At 29.8% G+C, this 19,667-nt stretch overlaps 2 protein-coding genes across 2 annotated transcripts; both read right to left on the bottom strand.

The window, feature by feature from the left end:
* Positions 1–1,556: 1,556 nt before the first annotated feature.
* Positions 1,557–2,982, bottom strand: LOC122609535 (26.5 kDa heat shock protein, mitochondrial). Its single transcript, XM_043782571.1, has 2 exons — positions 2,676–2,982; positions 1,557–2,047 (listed from the first exon to the last, which is right to left on the bottom strand). The coding sequence occupies exons 1-2, from the start codon at positions 2,923–2,925 to the stop codon at positions 1,650–1,652; spliced, it is 648 nt and encodes a 215-aa protein (XP_043638506.1). The 5' UTR covers positions 2,926–2,982; the 3' UTR covers positions 1,557–1,649.
* Positions 2,983–11,995: 9,013 nt separating this feature from the next.
* On the bottom strand, positions 11,996–15,473 carry LOC122608475 (palmitoyl-monogalactosyldiacylglycerol delta-7 desaturase, chloroplastic-like). Its single transcript, XM_043781580.1, has 5 exons — positions 15,129–15,473; positions 13,924–14,064; positions 13,678–13,818; positions 12,925–13,031; positions 11,996–12,212 (listed from the first exon to the last, which is right to left on the bottom strand). The coding sequence occupies exons 1-5, from the start codon at positions 15,471–15,473 to the stop codon at positions 11,996–11,998; spliced, it is 951 nt and encodes a 316-aa protein (XP_043637515.1).
* Positions 15,474–19,667: the final 4,194 nt, after the last annotated feature.

The following is a 19,667-nucleotide window of genomic DNA, read 5'->3' as shown; positions in this document are numbered from 1 at the left end:
TGAAAGTTACAAAAAATGCTGCAAATCAGGTCCTTTTTTCTAACAGGGGGTTAGCTCGTAAAGTTCTTATACTTATTTTCTAAAATTATTTATATGATACTTTCCATTTCTTTTTACATTTCATATATAATATTATATTATAATTTTGGTGCGTTTTACATTTTATTTTTTTTACATTTCTTATATAAAATTATTTATATGACACTTTCCATTTCTTTTAACATTTCATATATGAAGTTGTTACATACCTAATTTGAGTTAAAAAATCTCATATTTTAATATTTTAAATAAATTATTGAACCTCCATTTTTTTATGTATTAAAAATTAGTACATATTCGTTTCTCCCGTTGTATAAATGATTAAGAAAAACATCCAAAATCTTTTAGTTAACATCAATTGTTCAAGTTAAAAAGATGACGGAGGAATAAATGCTTTAAAAAATGCTAGAAGGGTATTTGTGATCGACATTCAGGGTGTAATGGTAGTGGAGATAATAAACATCGAATAGTGTAAGTATTTGATATAAAAAAAAAAGTAGTGTAGAATTCTATAAAATATTCAAAATCAAAATTTTTAACACAATCTAAAAATTGAACTGCCAACATACTTTATAATTAACTATAAACTATAGATATAGATTATAGATATCGATATGATCCCTCTCCAAGTTCAAATAAAATGTTAATCGATGTACGGAGTAACAAACTTTATCTCTTTCTATATTATATATAACGAACTAACGAAGTTAATTTGCTACTTCAAATGACACCTAACCCCAACATGGATTAATACTTGGAGGAACTTAGAAACATTTTTTAAGTTCAAATTAAGGTGAGCAAAATATTCCAATGGATAGAAAATTGAATTTTCTCAAAACGGCTCAATAGTTATTAGAATCGATCGAGTAAATACAAAATTATGTGACGTTGAAGCCAAAGTTACTGTTAAGAAAAATATTGACATATTCTTTGACTAGTATATATGGGCCGGGATTAGTTTCCTGAATTATAAGAAACTTTGAATGAATGTCTATAGTAGGAAATAACTAAAGTTGTGTGTATTGTATGTAAACAACTCGAAATAATATTTATTGTATGTAAAAATTTCGTTTCAACCAATTAAAATCTGATAAGTGACACCTGTATATGGTTGTTACGTATGTTTTCTTACATACAATAAACATTTTTTTGAGTTGCTTACATATAATACACACAACTTTAATTTTTTCCTACTATATACATTCGGTCAAAAATAGTTACAATCCAGAAAACTATTAAAATATGAGAGTTACATTTCACATTTCGTAAATATAGAAATAAAGATGTTTAATTATAAATATTTAGATTAAATGTATAGTATTCGCAAATTAATTAATGAAAAAGAAGTGGTATATCTACCACTTATTTTAATATATATATCATCATCGAAACTATGAAAATTGACTTGTATAGTATATAGTACACTAATGAAAATTTTGGTAAAAATATATATCACCTTCCTAGATGAAACTATCAATAACAAAATAGTCATAATGCCACTTCGAAATAAATCCTTTATTTGATACTTACTTTGGACAACATACCGATCCCTTCATTATAATAACACTCAACATCATATCAACGTATAATCTAATTAAGATATTAGCTAGCTAGTCAACATGAACCTCCTTGATATGCTTCTTCTTGGTCTTATCTTTCGGTATCACAACATGCAACATTCCATCTTTCATCTCGGCCTTGATATCCTCCACTTTCGCATCTTCCGGTAGCATCAAACTAGTGTTGTAGTAGCCATAGCTCGCCACGGACCAAAACTCATCGTCGTCTGAACCTTTTCCTTCTTCCTCTTCACGATGTTGTCCTCTAATGCATAATACGCCATCTTCAACCGTAATTTTTACATCATCTTTTGTCAACCCTGGCATTTGATACTTTATGCTATACATTTCGTCTTTCTCTTTGAATTTTCGTATCAAATGAGTTGGAGATAGTTTTTCGACTAGTCTATTCATGTTTGCCGCCGCTTCCACGACCGCATTCCCAATTCCTAGTCTCAAGAAACATTCCTCTTTGTATTAATATAATTGTTTAAACATAAAAAATAATGTAGCATATTTCTTTTTTTTCTTTTTTTAATTAAGGGTGTCAATTTACATTAATTCCTAACAGATACTATCAGCCCACAAAAGAGGGACCGCAGAACACATATGATCCAAAACTTTTTTTTCTATATAATATTTAAACTAAACCCAGCCCAACCCATTTCACCCCTATGTAGATTAACCCAGCACTCACATCCCACTTACTTTTTTCTATACTTTTGTTTTTAATGCTACTATTTTTTTTTTCTCTCTTTAGCTATTGCTTTTAGCTAATTACATTTTTTTTTTTTTTTTTGGTTATCCAAATATGTGCAGTTTTAGGCTGTTGTTTTAATTTTTTTTAGTTGTTTATTTTGCAATTTTAATCTTTAGGCTACTGTTTTACAAATTTTGTCTATATATAGCCATAGTTAATAAGTAGAGGTTTAAACAATCGGGCCAATAACATAAATATCTTTTTTTTTTTTTTTATTGAAGTTAGTTTCGATTCAGACGTTCTTTGCTTCTAATAACTCCTTTCGTGTGCACTATAAGACAAGTATTTTTGTATGTAATAAGAGTGAAATTTACTACCTGATAGAGGATGAAATGGGAAATTTTCATAGTTGTTTTTCCACCAAAGTGATCTATTCCGATTTCGCTTTCTTGGAGAAGAGAGTTCGGACTTCTTTAACGAATCAGAAATCGTAACCTCTTTTGTGTCTGGCTTTTCATGGTGATCGGTGGCCGAGGAGAAACGGTAAATGAGCTGAGAAGAGCATGGAAGAGGTGACATCATATGAGTTTGAGTGAGTTTTTTGAGGATCAAACGTGACATGGTCATTTTTGTTTGATATTAGCAATATATGCTTAATTATGATATATATTCACTATATATGTATATATGTAGCTAGAACAAGTTTTTGTGATAATATACAAGTAACTAATAAAAGTGAGAAAAGGTTACTACTATTGATCGAAGAAGTTATGAGAAGTTTCATGTTTGCTTGCTTTACTATCAAAGGAATAATGCACGAGAACTCTACACACTTCTTGTATCCGAAGTTAGTTGTCGCTCGCGTTTTCTAGATATATTATATTATACAATAATATAATAATAATAATAATAATAAAGTGTCATATTCGATGTACATGCTGACTGTTAGAATTTATCAAGCTAGAATAATTACGAGTACTTTGTAAGTTTTGTTATGTTTAACTTTTGTGACAACTTGTATAACATTTGCTTTGTATATATTTCGTTACCCTCAAATATATATATAAAAGTAAAAAATAAAATAATAAATAACAAAACCTGAACAAAACAAATTAAAAAAATAAACTCTTTATAATAGAAAAATAAGCCATAATCAAACAATATTTAACAACAACTAAATTAAAAGAGATGAAAAATAACAATGACATAATAGTTTAATATAAAATAAAAAAGCAAACACGAATCAAACACCAAAAATAAAGTTAAAGTGATATAAAAAAAATCGTATGTTTTTTTTTTAGTTGACAAAATTACTAACCTTGATTTATTATAAAGTTTTAAATATAACTATTTATTTAATAAGCAAATAAAAAAATATAGAATAGAAAAAGAGAGCTCAAGAGTAATTTAAAGAGAGTTAAAAGGGCTTTAAGGAGTGACAAGTGTACCCCAACCTTTTTTTTAGTTATAGTACTAGTCTTAATACATGTACGATGTACGAATTGACTATGTATATGTTATAAATGATTCACATACAATACCGAAAAACAACTACAATACCGTAAAACAACTACAATCTTGATATGAGGCAAAGAAAACCGCATTAAGTTATAAACAAACTGTAAAGTGTAAACTAATTAATGAAAGATATGTTAATATATATATATATATATATATATATATATATAGGGAAAATGATCCGTACTGCAGACTTTACCTAAGCTTAGGTACTGCCACATTAAAAAAAGTTACATATTAAACCTTTGAATTTAATAAACATATATAACCCCCCCCCCCTGAATTTTACATAAACTCCCCCTGAATTTTACATAATCACCCCCTATTTTACCTAAGATAGGTACTGCATGCTTTACCTAATCTTTCCCCATATATATATATATGTACAATTTTCATAACCAAGAGAGAGAAAAAATAGATAACAAATGGATTGAAGAAAAGAAAATCACACCATAAACATTGGAACAAATAAATAAAGTATTAATAAAGAAACACTTGGTTAACTGATAATCATTGTCTACCTTACGAAAAGACTCACATGGTTGGTAAAAGTTGCATTAGTCTTCGATTAGCATGCCAATATGAAGAGAAAACGAAAAAAACTATTGGTTTTCTAAAAGTAAACCTACAAAAAGGTTTATAATAATAAGCAAAGAAACAAATATAATCGATGTGATATGATTAATTTGTACACGTACTTCAAATTTTTTACTCGTAATAAAGAAACATATAATTAGATAATAAGGAAACATAGTCTTATTATTATTGTCGAAGACTTAAACGTCAGCCTAATTTTTTAATTTATAATTTAATTTATTTGATCAAAAGGACACTTGTCGCTGTAAGACAGTACCATGTGTCATTAAATAAGGGCTACAATCCTGTTTTAGTTTATCAGCTTCTAGTAGGAGCTGAGCTCTTCCGCTAGCTCTGGTAGTAAGGCTCTTCGGTCAATAGTTCGTAACAAGGCTTTCGCCAACCTAGTAGAGTAAGTGGAGGACGTTGATAGACGATTTGGTCTACTACCTCGGCTTGATCTATTGGGAAGTGGTAGATAAATATAGATAAATACACAAATAATCGTAACCGACTATTGTTCTATTAATTAGAAACTGTCGTATAACTTCTTTGAATATTAACTTTTAAAAGAATGTCAAATGCTTAAGGTTGCACTTACAAGTTTTAAAAAACTATACCTTAGATATTGAAAGTTTATCCTCTAAATATTTGGTAAGTATATGCAACTATATACCTTATATACTACGAGTAGCTAATTAACCCGCATATTATGTAGGCACCTAAATAAAATTTATATTTTTAAATATACAACACAATGAACGTGTTTAACTTTTTGTTATGTTGAACACTATTATATCGTATATGTTGACTAAATAATGTTATAACTGTACTTCCTAGTTAGCTTAAGTGGTTGAACACCTGCCTTACAAGCAGGAGGTCTTGGGTTCAAGACTTGGGAAGTAAATAGGAAGTCTTTTTATGAAGGCTTGGTTTGGGTATACCCAGTTTCAAGTCTGAGGAGGCAAGGTTTACCCCTATTGATCGTCGTGCCTTCGGGCGGATTAGTAGGGGGTTTTCCCCCATCGGATATTTAAAATAGGCATTTCTACTTCGAGAGAGCTCTCTAACGCGGACCCGGTTAAAACAACATATGTTAGACCTCCGGTTGTCGAATCGCGACACGAAGTTCCAAAGCGAAATTCACCTTTCAAAAAAAAAAGTAATGTTATAACTACAATTTATCTAATATCATAATATATAACAATTATATATCACATTAGCTATGTTAAAAATTTAATGATAATTCAAGTCTCATATTTTTAACTCTAAAATTTTATAATTTAAATATAAGTTAATGATATTAAATTAATGATTAATTGAATTTTATATTAAAATAGTCACTAAACTTGACAAACATTCAAAGAAAACTTCCGAATATAATATGGACATTGGAACTCGTTTTAGTTTGTACGAACTAATTAAGAAGTTAACAATTTAAATAACTAACAAAGTTTTAATAAATATATATATATATATATATATATATTGAAAGTAACTAAGTAAGAATAGATAAGAAAGAAACAAAGTAGGATTAGGATATAAATTAAAAGGGACACATGTCGCTTAGATAATATGACATGTGTCGATTAAAGAACGTACAATTTTGTTTTAGTGTATTGGTAGATAGAATTTTTCGTGTATTGGTAGATAGAATTTTTCAAACATAAGGTAGCCGTTTCACTTAAATATAACTTCACGTGTCAATAAAAGTTTACCGAATCCTGTTTTAAATTTATTGTTAGATTGTTTCTTTCTTCTGTTTTAGATCTGTACCGTTATTTCATGTATAAGCTTTGTAATGTAAGTTCAAGAAAGCCTCATTGACACTTACCTTGACATTCATTTTTCTAACACCCAACACATCTTTAGGATAAACAACAAAAATACGTACTATTACTATCATTAATTTAGACCGAAAACAAAACAAGAGAACCCGAAAAAAGCCATGTAACATACACGAATTGAACTGATCCAACTGAATCTTATCATTCAAGATTAACTCAATATATTGTTTTTAGACATACACATATGACATATACAGTAAAGAATTCGATACTCTTGGATATCAACCTTTGTTTTCTTATCAAAACCGAAAACATCATCCTGTGGGTCAATGCCATTGACTTGAAGAATGTAGGATAGTTTCTCTCTGTGTGATATCTCATTAGAGATTTAGAGGTAATCTAAATTCAAGAGATTACATTGGAAGTGATCTTCTTGGGCTTACAATTTATGAACTATTATGTGGACCAAGACAATTCATAATGGTTGGTATTTCTGGCCCAAGTTTTGGACTTCACTAGTTGATCATGACACCATACCATTTAGAACTTGACAACTTGTAGTCAATCCATGGTGGAGTAGAGGTATTTTGTTCATGGTTGTGGAAACGAGTTAGTAAACTAGTCGTTCACTCGTTTGTGTTTCTTTTTATTGTATATTTTTAGTCTAATGTGTGTGTATATACATATGAGATAAGTATTTTTGTAATGTAACAAACTTTGAACGAATGTCTATAGTAGGAAATAACTAAAGTTGTGTGTATTGTATGTAAACAACTCGAAAATAATGTTTATTGTATGTAAGAAAATGTATTCAACCAATTAAAATCAGACAAGTGACATCTCTATATGGTTGACACGTATGTTTTTTTACATACAATAAATATTTTTTAAAGTTGTTTATATACAATACACAAAACTTTATTTATTTCCTACTATAAACATTCTTCCAAAGTTTGTTACATTCCAAGATATTTATCCCTATACATATATACAAATTATGTGTCCGAAACTAGTGTGGTTGATATTATTGATAGGTTGGGAGTGTTGTGTAAGATTATTAGTTAAAAATCGACTGCCATGATTTTTCTGATGTGGTGTAGACCAGTACTATCAAGTTTAAGTGAGAATTTGCTATAAAGTTTGTTATCATTAGTTATGGCATAACTAGTAATTTATTTAATATGTAAAATTAAATTGGCGACGAGTTAGCGATAACTTGAACTACTATATATAAATAGCTTTAGCCATTGTTTAAAATGAAAACAACATTGATCGTTTTTGCAAAATAAGTACTCGTAAAAAGTTTTTTTTTTTTCCTCCTTACTTAATTCTCTAGATCTATCCATGACTGTTATAAATTATTTATTTTCTAAAGAAATTTATCTATGATTTTAGTTTCTAAACATTGAAATATAATCTCTCTCTCGGTTAATTGACATATTCTTTTTTGCCATCAACCCGATATATCTATACAAATCATAAGTTATGATAAAATATCTCCCTCAACTACGTTCCATACGCTTTGTACGCCTGGCACCGGCTGACATATATATATATGAAAGTTTTTTTTAGTATAAGGGTTTAAAAAAATACAAAAAGTACAATGTATGTCTTCATTTTTCTTCCTTCTTCCTTCCGTCTCTGACCACCACCACCATCATCATGATCATCTCCGACCACCACCATGATCCTCCGGCGACGGCGGCCATCTCCGGCGAGAGTTACACATGTGTAAGTACAACTTTTTTTTAGCATTTTAGGGTCTAAAATTTCTAGGTTTTTCCTTCGCGAGACAACCACCACCGGCCACCATCATCTTCGACCACCCCAACCACGGCGCCGGCGTCGGCATCAAGGGATTCGCCCGTACCGTAGCAAACCATCACCATCTCTTGGATCGCCGCTCATCAAATCCATACGATTCCCATATGCGTCCCTTGACGGTCAGCTTAGAACGGATGAAGGCCTCTGGCCTGTACCGTATCCACCCGAAAACGAACCTGATTTTCGCTGGAAAGTTAACTTACACATGTGTAAGTTGTAGTTACACATGTGTAAGTCTCGCCGGAGATGGTCGCCGTCGCCGGAGAATCATGGTGGTGGTTCGAGATGATCATGGTGGTGGTGGTGGTGGTCGGAGATGGAAGGAACAAACATGTGTAAGTTAACTTAGACATGTCCTTTTTGTACTTTTTTAAATGCTTGTACTATAAATAACAACCCACCCCTATATATATATATATATATATAATATATTATTTAACCCATAGCTTTAATTGTTTTACCAACTTACCCCCCATAGCCTTCAAAGTACATCAAATGCATTTAAGCTGTTTTACTGTACTTTCATAAGAAATGATTTTATGAGGTGTACGTATTTAGAAAGCACGAAAAAAGGTGTGGTTTTTTAATGTTAAAGTCACTCCGGATAAGATTTATCAAGATATCATGACTTTTGTTTTTTTATCATCTAAATATAGAACGTTGTATAAGGAGTTAAAACAAGATGAAAGGTGTAAGTTCGAAAACGTTACCTTTCAAAAAAAAAAAAAAAGTAGTCGATGGTCATTGTTATACATGAATTTCTCTAGATAATCTTAAGGTCGTCGATCATGTCTTTTATACAATCTAGTTATCCAAATGTTTGTTTGTTAAGTATTTTTAAATCTGTAATTTTAAAAGAAAAAATATCATAACAAATTAATTGACCTTAACACACAAATAAAGAGAAACTAAGGGTGTAAATTGAGTCAATTGCTACTCAAGAACTATTCGAAATGTAATATAAAACAGCTAGTATAGATAGTCTCAATTTTAATGACTTATCAAACGATACATTTAACCAAAGCTTCAAAGTAATCCTTACGGCGTGCGTGCCTTATCAAAAGATCCAATGAAATTTCAAAATCTTTTTTATCAATAGTTCGCCAAAACGTACATTCACGAGTAATCTATCTACAATATAAGGCCATTTCCAATGTCCAAATGTTGACCCAACATACCAAAATTTCGGTATGTCAGTATGTCACCATTGAAGCTTCAAAATGCTAGTCGTTATGCTCCTTTAGGAGCTGCCTTGTACTTCTATCTTTGGATTCGTCCTCCATACTTGTCTCCGGGATGACAAGTGAATACCATGGGGTTGGACTTATCTTTGGACTCGTCCTTATGTCATTCGTCCCCCTATAAACGAATATGTGCTTTTTCTTTTTATTTTAAAATTTGTGAGTACGTGTATAATCAAATAAAAGGTGGTCCAAAAATAGTCCTTAGTATAAGATTGGTTTTAAGGGGATCAATCCTTAAATGATTTTTTGCTGATATGACACTAATTAGTAATTAGGACTTGTCCTTCTGGGTCGAGTCTTGGTATAAGGCACCTCCTTAGAATGTTGGCCAACTTTTGTGGACTAGATATAGTTTTACATTTTAGTTTTATATGTGTGTTGTATTTATATGTGTATAATGTATTTTTAATTTAATAGATATATAATGACGTGACATTTACAAGTTCTGTATTAACGTATCGGGTTGAAATAAAAATGAACCGAGTATAGTGGTTCATTGTGCAAAAGTAGTTTTGCTAACAAATACTAAAATGATACCCGTGCGATACGGAAGTGTAATGATGGTGGCGGTGATAGGTGGTGGTGGCGTGTGGCGGTAGCAGCGGTGGTGGAAGTGGCGACGGTGTTGGCGATTTAAAGAGGACGACGGTGGTAGCGATGACGGGTGGTGGTGGCGGCGGTGCTCGTGATTAGTGTACGTTATTGATGTAATGTGGTTTTAATTAATTGTTAGCTAGCTAATAATTGAAAGTTTGGAAATTAAAAATGATATTTGCTTTATAAGAAGATATTAATTTGCATGGTTTTCATACGGTCTCATAAAAATATCCAAATCTTTGATTCTACCAAGAATTAAATAAATACGTACTCCGATCCGAATTAAACAAGTAAAGAGGGAGGCATTATGTTATCAAACTCAACTGAGGTTAGCACAAACAAATAATACTTTCGCCATTACATCCTCGACCATATATACTCGATCCAACAAAAGCAATATTGAAAGTCATGTACTTGTAAATCTATGTTTAGATATCCACCCCACTGTCTGCTATATATATACGCTCTGACCAGCCGACATGTATTGTTTAGCCGGCCCACTCAATTGCTGCAGCATTTTGCGACTTTTAGATGTCATAGATTTAATTGTTTTACCAACTTATCACTCATAGCCTTCAAAGTAACATCAAATGCAATTCAGCTGCCCAATATATCTTCAACTGTAATTTCATAACAGAAAAGATATTATCATGTTGCTGGTCCAAACTTGGCTTCCCCAAATATTGCATACTGAGTTAATTTATTAGAAACGTCATGTGGTAACTTAATGTATTTCTCACACTCTACCAATCTACCATATGACTCCTTTGGTTTCCATTTTGATTTTATAAGTCTTTCTTTTATAACTTTAACCGTAAATATTTACATGTATATTATATAATAGTTGATATTTTCGTGTATGTTATATAATAGTTGATATATAATATATGAATGAATTGAGTTTTAAATGTAATTTTCATTGATATATTTTCATAAAGTGTATATAATACAAATAAGAATATTTACGGTCAAAATTGTTAAAGGATGACTTTAAAAGTCAAAATAAAACATTTACATTGGGACATTGTAATATTATTATAGATGAAGCTAGCTAATGAACAGTGTCATTGCCCTTGTGTCACTATTGTTCTATTAGTTCATCTTACAGTATCATGTTGGGTTTTTGTTTTCTCAGCTATTATATTGGCTAGTGCACTGTTTAGTCAATATAAAGCTAGTTGCATCTATCCAAACAAAGTTTTTAACACAATAGAAGCTTATTGTTTAATATTAAAAGCAAAAACTTACGAAAAACTCTTGAAAAACTCTTCCTAAACATAGCCATAATGTTAAATGAACTTCAATTGTGTTCATTTTAAGATATGCCCGTATTTTTTTACCGGCAGAACCCGAACCTCCCCCTTCCCCGATCACATGACACAAAACATATGGAAGCACTCCAACTCACCTCACTAGCAGGCGACTCATGTATGGTGATCCAAGACATTTGGTACCCACTTTTTTGTAAATGTATAAAGTACTTATAGGGCAAAAAAATACATTCATAGATACTAGCATTGTACTCGTAGATGCGACGGTAATTGGTGGTGGCAGTGACTGGCGGTAGTGGCAGGCAATCGTGGTGGTGGCAGACTATTGATGGTAGTGCGTGAATTGATGTAAACGTAATTAATGTAAAGTGGTAGTGGAGATATGTAGAAAATAAGGGATTTAATGGTGTAAATTAATTCATCAAGTGTAGAATGATAATTTTGTTTATATTATTTTGTATCTAATAATATTATGAGCGAAAATGTTAGAATTATTATAGGTTACGTAAAATTGTACACTAATTGTAAGTGATGGTGATTACTCGATACAAAATAATACTCGTATACTCAACAGTCAACACATATATACATATCATGGCATATAAGAAAGAGACAAGTTCATCGATGATAATAAATAAAAGTAAAACAGTGATTACTTCACAATTTTTTTTGAACATCAGAATTAATTGTATTAAAAAACCTACACGTTCTTCAGCAAGTCACCGAAAACATAGCAAGTACAGTTACATCGACCTAATAAGACATGGTAATGATAAGACGTACGAGTACAATCCACACATAATCGAACACCATAGATATTGCTTATTCATTTTCAAACTAATTGTAGACAATACAACGGGAATTCATGAAAAGTACTAAATTACTTCGATTTATTATTAGGAGATGTAAAGGATCGTTTAAGCTTGTGAGCAGCAGTCGGCAACTTAACGTTGGTGGCTAAGCCTAATCTTTCAAGAAACTTTATTAAGAACCAACAAGGATCGAATTGCCACCATTCTAACCCAAATCGTGCTGAATACTCAAATGCATGATGATTGTTATGCCAACCTTCTCCATACGAAATTAACGCCACCAACCTACATATGCACATTTAAGAAGTGTTTAAAATTTGTATAATTGAGCTTAATTTAATGACAAAAAAATACTGCAAAAGTTGCGAGCTAATTCAAATAATCTGTATTAACGAAATACATATGAGAGAAGTGAAGGTAATGAAAGTAGTGCTGTTACACACTTAAATTGAATAAAATAACTTTAAGAGTAAATTATTAATTCATTATTATACATTAAAAAATTAGGATAACAATTTGATCGAAAACAATAAGTGTCTGATAGCACTACCCTTACTTTTTCCAATATATTTAGGATAACAATCTGACAACATTCTATTAAGTTTTTAAATGCATATATAATTCAGTTTGGTTTTCATATGGCCAAAAAGAAAAAAGTTTAAAAATTGGACAATTCAAGACAACCTGAAGATTCTAAAATTATACATATTCGATCAACATCCCATTATGAAGCTAAGGAAATATACAATGATGATTTGGTGTTATATATATGAGAAAAAATGAGTATGGGATTGTTATGCATCAAATTTGGGTGAAAATCCCTTACATACCAATATTTTAATATTTTGAATAAATGTTTGACCCCCCATAATTTTTATGGTTTAAAAAAGTTATGTGAGAGTTTTTTCACCTAACTTAGGTGTCTAACAACCTCATACGTCCTTACCCCATATATATAGATATACAATAAATTAAATGCTTTTGAAAGGAACCTTACATATTGTTTTTGGAGAGATCACCAGTGTTCCAAACTTGGGTTCCCCAAATATGGCATGCTGAGTTAATGAGAAACGTCAAGTGGTAAGTAAATGTAATTCTCACACCCTGCAATGTTGGTACCCATAATCAAGTCAAACAACGAAAACGTACATCATACTAATAATACCTTGTGTGTATATACACACACATACACAATATAATATAAAATGTTATAAAATAATTTTGTTTTAATAAACAGTAGCTAGTGATACATATGTATACAAAAATATGTCTAATAACATGTCTATTCAATTTATTTTTTACACATAGATTATACTTTTTCTCTTTCTTAATCCACACAATTTATTTTGACATGTGTCTACTCATTATTAAGCACACCTTTAAACATGTCATTTATGTAATATTAGATGAAAATTTTCTAAATATATAATAGTAATTGAGAAATGGTTAATCATTCTAAAAGATTGATTTAAAAATTCTCTAAACTATTAGATGAATACATGTGATAAAATCAGAGACAAAATTAAGAAAAAAAATTAGTGAATAAAACATGTTACCTTCTCATATTTTTTTGAAAAATTTTAGGCTAATTTTTAAAAGGATTTATCATTTTCTATAATAATTATATATATGAAATCTATGTAATTTTTGTCTTTAATTAACCGATTGATTCGGCCATGTACTGATTCAACTGTTTTTGGTCATCAAGATAAATTGGTTCAACCGAAAAACCAGTTTTTTGGAAACTTACCACCACCCAAACAAGGTAGGAAAAACCACCAAAAGCATAGACAACAGCCGCAAATGCAAGTAGATGATATAGATAGGTGCTTCTAATGAATCTATAGAATAGTTGGCTCTTTAAATCTTCAACATTTTTTCGTTCCTTAAGCTGCAAGTTAAATCCATGTGCGAACAAAAACGACTAATTAACATTTCAGAATATAATACACAAAATTCACTTAAAATAATGTTTAACAACACCATGACAATTTACCTTTTCTACGATGTAGCCACTATCTAACAGCCAACCAATATGACTAAACCAAAACCCGTTTGTGGGTGAATGTGGATCTTTTTCCGAATCAACGTATTGATGATGTGATCTATGTATGCTCACCCAAAATATCGGGTCCCTCTGTGAACGAAAAGATAAATTAAAAATAAAGTTAACCTCTCTCTTTCTCTATATATATAATATATCAGGGGACACCTTTATTTCAAGAACTTTCTTTTATAAAACTGTAAATGAACTTTAAAAACCTGTGATCCAATATAAAAATTAGAAGTTCTCATGGTGTTAAAAAAATAGTTTTTGAAATAATTAAGTCTACCAATTAATATGTCAATTTGGATGAAAGATGTATTATATGATTTTAGTTTGGAATAAGTGTCTTAAAATCTTAATAATTACAAACGAATATGCATAACGAACTTCAATGTATTCATATGTTGTCTGTATATAATAAATCGTCTAAATCTGGTTATCGGTACATATAATTAACATTTATATATGCATGAGTAGTTTTACACTCAGTATATATTTGTTTTCTAAAATTTAAAAAGTTCTAAATATACTATCGTTTTAATTTATGCGAACAATATATCTCTAGTGAGAACTCTAATTTTAGTGACATTTCATGTGTCACTAAAAATTGAAATGAAAACAATAAACATGCATGTGCTAGGCATAAAAAATTAAGACCTTGCAAAGTGTATATGTGTGATAGTTTGTTGGTTTTGAGTTAGAGATTTTTTGAAGTTGAAACCTTTCAAGTTTTTTCAAATAAAAAAGTTAGAAATCATGAGATAAAAAGAATGATGGCACTTTATGTTTATATGTTGATGGACTACGTTTAAAGCCTTTTGATTTTTGAAAAACCAACTTTAGAATATTTTAACTCTCTGTAAGTGGCTTATTAAGGGGCTTTTGAAATTGAGTTTTGAGTTGATTCTGTACTGAGCAAAATGTTTAGCTAAAACATTGATTATCTGCGTTTTCATAAAGACAGAACATAGTTTTGAAACGCAAAAAATCAAATTTAATTAGAAAAATAATCCAAAACACCCTAAGTATGCCAATTAATGCCAACTTTATCAAGTTATATATTTTTTTTTTGGGTAAGAGGTTAGCCGATATGTATATAAATATTTATAATTAAAAACTAATTTTAAAAACTGAGGGATAGATATAAGAAAAACCTGAGCAGCTTGAACCCCAATATAAGCAAATATGTATTCGAGCCATTTAGGCAACTTAAAACTACGGTGTGCCAGATTTCGATGATAAGAGAGGGTTATACCAAACCCAGACAAAAAACTGGCACAAAGTGCTGCCCAGAAGGCACCCCAAGTAAATGTAAAAGGTGCAAAAAGTGACAGCAAGTGAACGGTTAAGATCCAAAGAAGGGTTACAACATCTATCAATTTCCATTTACGACCGAGAAATAGGTTCCTATTCCTCACCACAACCACATCAGACATCCATATTTTTTTGTAGTCTGGTTTACTTTCACCATCTAAAGTGTATGTTATTAGGTTTGTCATTGTTTGATACTAAAATATGTAACGATTCATCAAGTGCATGCATGTATTTATAAGCTAGCTAGGGCGCTTAGTATCATTTATTACGTTTGAAAAGAGTCGGTGATACATACAGACACAATTTAACTTGTCCATAAGATTCTACTTGGTGTAACATCGATCAATTTCGTAACCCGATCTAAACTCGTTTTGTTTCAGCCACAACATTACAATTTATCACCGTATTCATAATAAAACGATTAAAAAAATGCATATAACACAAAAATCGATGTAACCATAAATATGATATATTGAGTAATGTATAACATGTAGTATCAAACTATAATTACTATTGGGTTAAATACCGTGGAATGTAAGTAACTATAACCAAATTTATATATTAGGAACGAACTAATTAAGGTTTAGACATTGTATTTCACAACTTGATAAATTTTTCAATTTATGTAATATGACGTACGTGGCAACCCATATAACCTGTCACGTGTAAGTTTTTGATTGGTCGGTTCATGATTTGAATATTTTTACTAAGTTCTTAACACACAATATCCAATCTGATAGTTCATTCTCACTATAGACATTTGGTCATAGTTAGTTAGATTTCAACGCTTAACCCATTATTATTGGGTCATAGTTGTAGCTAGCTTGAATCGACTCGTAAAATCGAGTTGTCTCGTACACTAACTTTTCTTAACTCGTAAGAATTATAACTTTTGACTATTAGAGTTTAATAACTATGCTTCTCGCTAGGAGGGTTTAAAATGCTTTCAACCAAATGAGGGGGCATTCATTTAGTGTCGTCTTTAAAGATGTAAAAAAAGTTGGAGGTTTGGCTCGAAAATAAAAAGTAGCTCAGTCAATTATTATAAAATATATTAAAATGATAAGTATTCTTGACATTAAAAGCAAAGTATTGTATGACAAAATAAAAATTATACTCGTAATGTTTTACAAAACTATAAAACACATTTGGTGGTGTATATGTAATTAAATGAATTAATTAAATATATTTTAATAAATTACTAAATTGAATTAAAATAGAAACAATAACAAACTGTAAACAAAAGATCTTGGAAAACTTAAATGCCGTAAAAAATATCAGGTCATAAAAAAGGATGCAAATGTTTTTAATGGTTTTTTAGTAAAAGATGCTAATGGTCTTAACGGTTTTATCATAAATATCAGGTTTTTCATGAAAATGGTGGGCCCTAAAAGATGTTTGGGCCTGGATCTCATGCACCCATTGAGCCTCCTCCAAGCCAGCCGTTTCATTCCATCCAAATTTACTTTCAAAATCTTCCCACTTGCCTCCCTTCATACTAAGGATGGACATGGAATTGGTTTCGTATCAGTTTCGATACCAAAAATACTGATCCCAAAAATCACAAAAATAATGTGGTACCAATCCTGGTTCAATATAAGACGGAAATGGGACAGGACAGGGAAATCCCGTAGTTTACGAGATTTTTTTGTTCTGTTCTGGACCCAATATCACTTTGGACTCGATATATTCACTTTCTGGTAACAGGATTGAGACGTTATCTGGGCGGGACTTGAGACTTGGGAGTTTTATCTCATCCCTAATATCTATATAACTATTAAAACAATAGTTAATCGAATGATTCTAAAGCATTTTTAACTTAAAAAACTAGCTTATAAAATTGTCACATAGGACTTAATCCTAAGTGTTATTTTCATATTTATTTACAATATTTATTTTAAATTAAATATTAAATATATTAAATTTTAACTGTGTACTTACAAAATTAAAAAATAAATCTCATATTATAAAAATGTATATATATTATGGATACGATAACCATTAGATCCGATCACTAAACTTAATGATTCAAAATAATATCAAAAGATTGTATAATATTTAAATATATTTGTTTACTAATATATTATTACAAACCTTTTAAGCAAAAAAATTTTAATCAAATTTAGAATAGTCTATATTTCCATTGGAATATCCATACATTAGAAATTTAGGTTCATTATGATTTTTTTCACCAAGAATTTGACTATTTATTACAAAAAGAATTATGATCATTAAGGTAATTAATTTTTGTTATTGTGCTTTCTACATATTTTTATGTAGTCTTAGTTGAAGCTTTATTTCGAATATTAATTTTCTTTTTCAATGTTTAGGCTTTTTTATTTGATCGTGTATCATCATATAATCGGTATAGTTTTTATTATGTTAACTATCGTATTTTGTTTCTTCGATAATTGTCATATAAATGTCACTGATTGGATGTTTCATGCCTTTTTTTTTCCACTTAGCTTAATATCAAAAGGGGTTTTCATGATTAGTGTAATCTTTAATAGTTACATCTTATAAGATTTGATTTTATTTCTTAGATTATTTTCCGGTGATGTCTAGAGACTTGGCGCATTACTTAACGAACAAATTGCCCCACATCTTAGGGGTGTTTTCAGTTTGGTTTTTACCCGGTTAACCCATAGACCAAATCATTTAAAAAACCATAAAGGACCAGACAGTTTATAAATTTGATTTTTAACTGAAACGAATTATATATTTGGTTTTTGGTTTAAAACTTTAATTATGGGTCATTGATGATAAATTTGGTGAAACCCAAAAAACCAAATAATCTCTATTATTATGCACTTTTTAAAAATATTTAATACTTATTTTTTTTATGGATCATTATTAATGTATTTTTTTCATTTTAAATTTTTTTATTTGGATCGTTATTAATGTATTTCTTTCTTTTTTATATTATTATTATATTCACCTTTTGCAAAGATTAGAAAAGATTAGATGGACAAACAATTAAAAACTTGAAGATCGAAGATTGAAAAATTATTTATTTGAACTAATTAATTAACTGAAATAGAATTAAAATCCTTTGAGTTTATACTACCAAAATTTCATTTAGTAGATATTAATACATCTTTTTATATAAGTTTCATATATGTTTATAAAAAAATAATTTAAACTTAGGCTTTGTGATAAATATATAAGTTTCTATGATAACATAATGTGAAGTACTTCAATGTTTCTTACATATCTCTAGCTTTCTTCTTACATATTTCTAGCCTAGTTGCTCCTCATTTTCCCAATTTTATTATTATATATGATGATATATGGATTCTGTATACCATTGAATTTCCATATCATTATTTTAAGAATATAGTTTATTTTGTATATAATTAGAAGTTAACTTTTATGAATGATATTAATGTTCATTGCTTATAGTATCTTTATTTTACTTTTGAAATATTGTTTTTTTTCTATTTATATATATCTACAAAATATTATGATGTTAATCAAAATTTTGTTGAACAATCGTATTAAACAACCGCACATCGTGCGGGTAAAAGACCTAGTGTATATATATATATATTGTTGTAGATAGCTCATAACTAATGTAGATTTATCACTCAAAAAGACTAAAGCTATAATACAATAGACCAAAAAAATGGAAAAGATACACATCTTAATCGTAAATAAAAAAGATTGAAAGATAAAACCTAATAAACATAAAAGGATATGGGAAATGATCCCTACACAACACAAATTTATCATACACAACAATATATACATTAAATAGTTGTACAGTACAACTGTCTGATACACATATTGTTGTGTTTGGTAAAATTATGTTGCGTAGGGATCACCTCCCAAAAGATATTAAATTGTTTTATATGGATTGAATGCTATCCGTAATATCTTACCAAATATAATTATTCAAAGTTTGTCAAAATGGATGGTAGCGAGGAACACTAATTGAAATAATATCAATTCAAAGTCTAATAAAAGGATAGCTATTTTTGTAACTGCTCGAGATTATATAACTATATGAGCTATTCATGGGGGATTTTTACTTATTAATTAAATTGTATTTATCAAATGACAATAATACCCTTACACATATTAATGAAATACTAGTTTTGGTAGTTTCCGATATATTTTTGGTTCTCATTTAATCTTTTGATTATATTTATATATAGTTGCACGATAGTTTTCATGATGCATGATGATTTTCGGTGAAGAAAAATCTATTGTTTTATATATATTTACTTTAATACTTGTTTTATTTTAACCAGAACATATAGATAGTATGGGTTTGGGTTTAAAGCATAAAGTGATGAAACGGATGTTACTAGAGTCGGGAGCAGATGACAAAAAGAAAGGGTTCAAAATGAAAAATAAATTATAGAATGATTTTTCGT

Source organism: Erigeron canadensis, chromosome 7 (genome assembly GCF_010389155.1).
Source record: "Erigeron canadensis isolate Cc75 chromosome 7, C_canadensis_v1, whole genome shotgun sequence".
Lineage (NCBI taxonomy): Eukaryota > Viridiplantae > Streptophyta > Magnoliopsida > Asterales > Asteraceae > Erigeron > Erigeron canadensis.
This window is presented reverse-complemented; position numbering and strand designations above follow the sequence as displayed.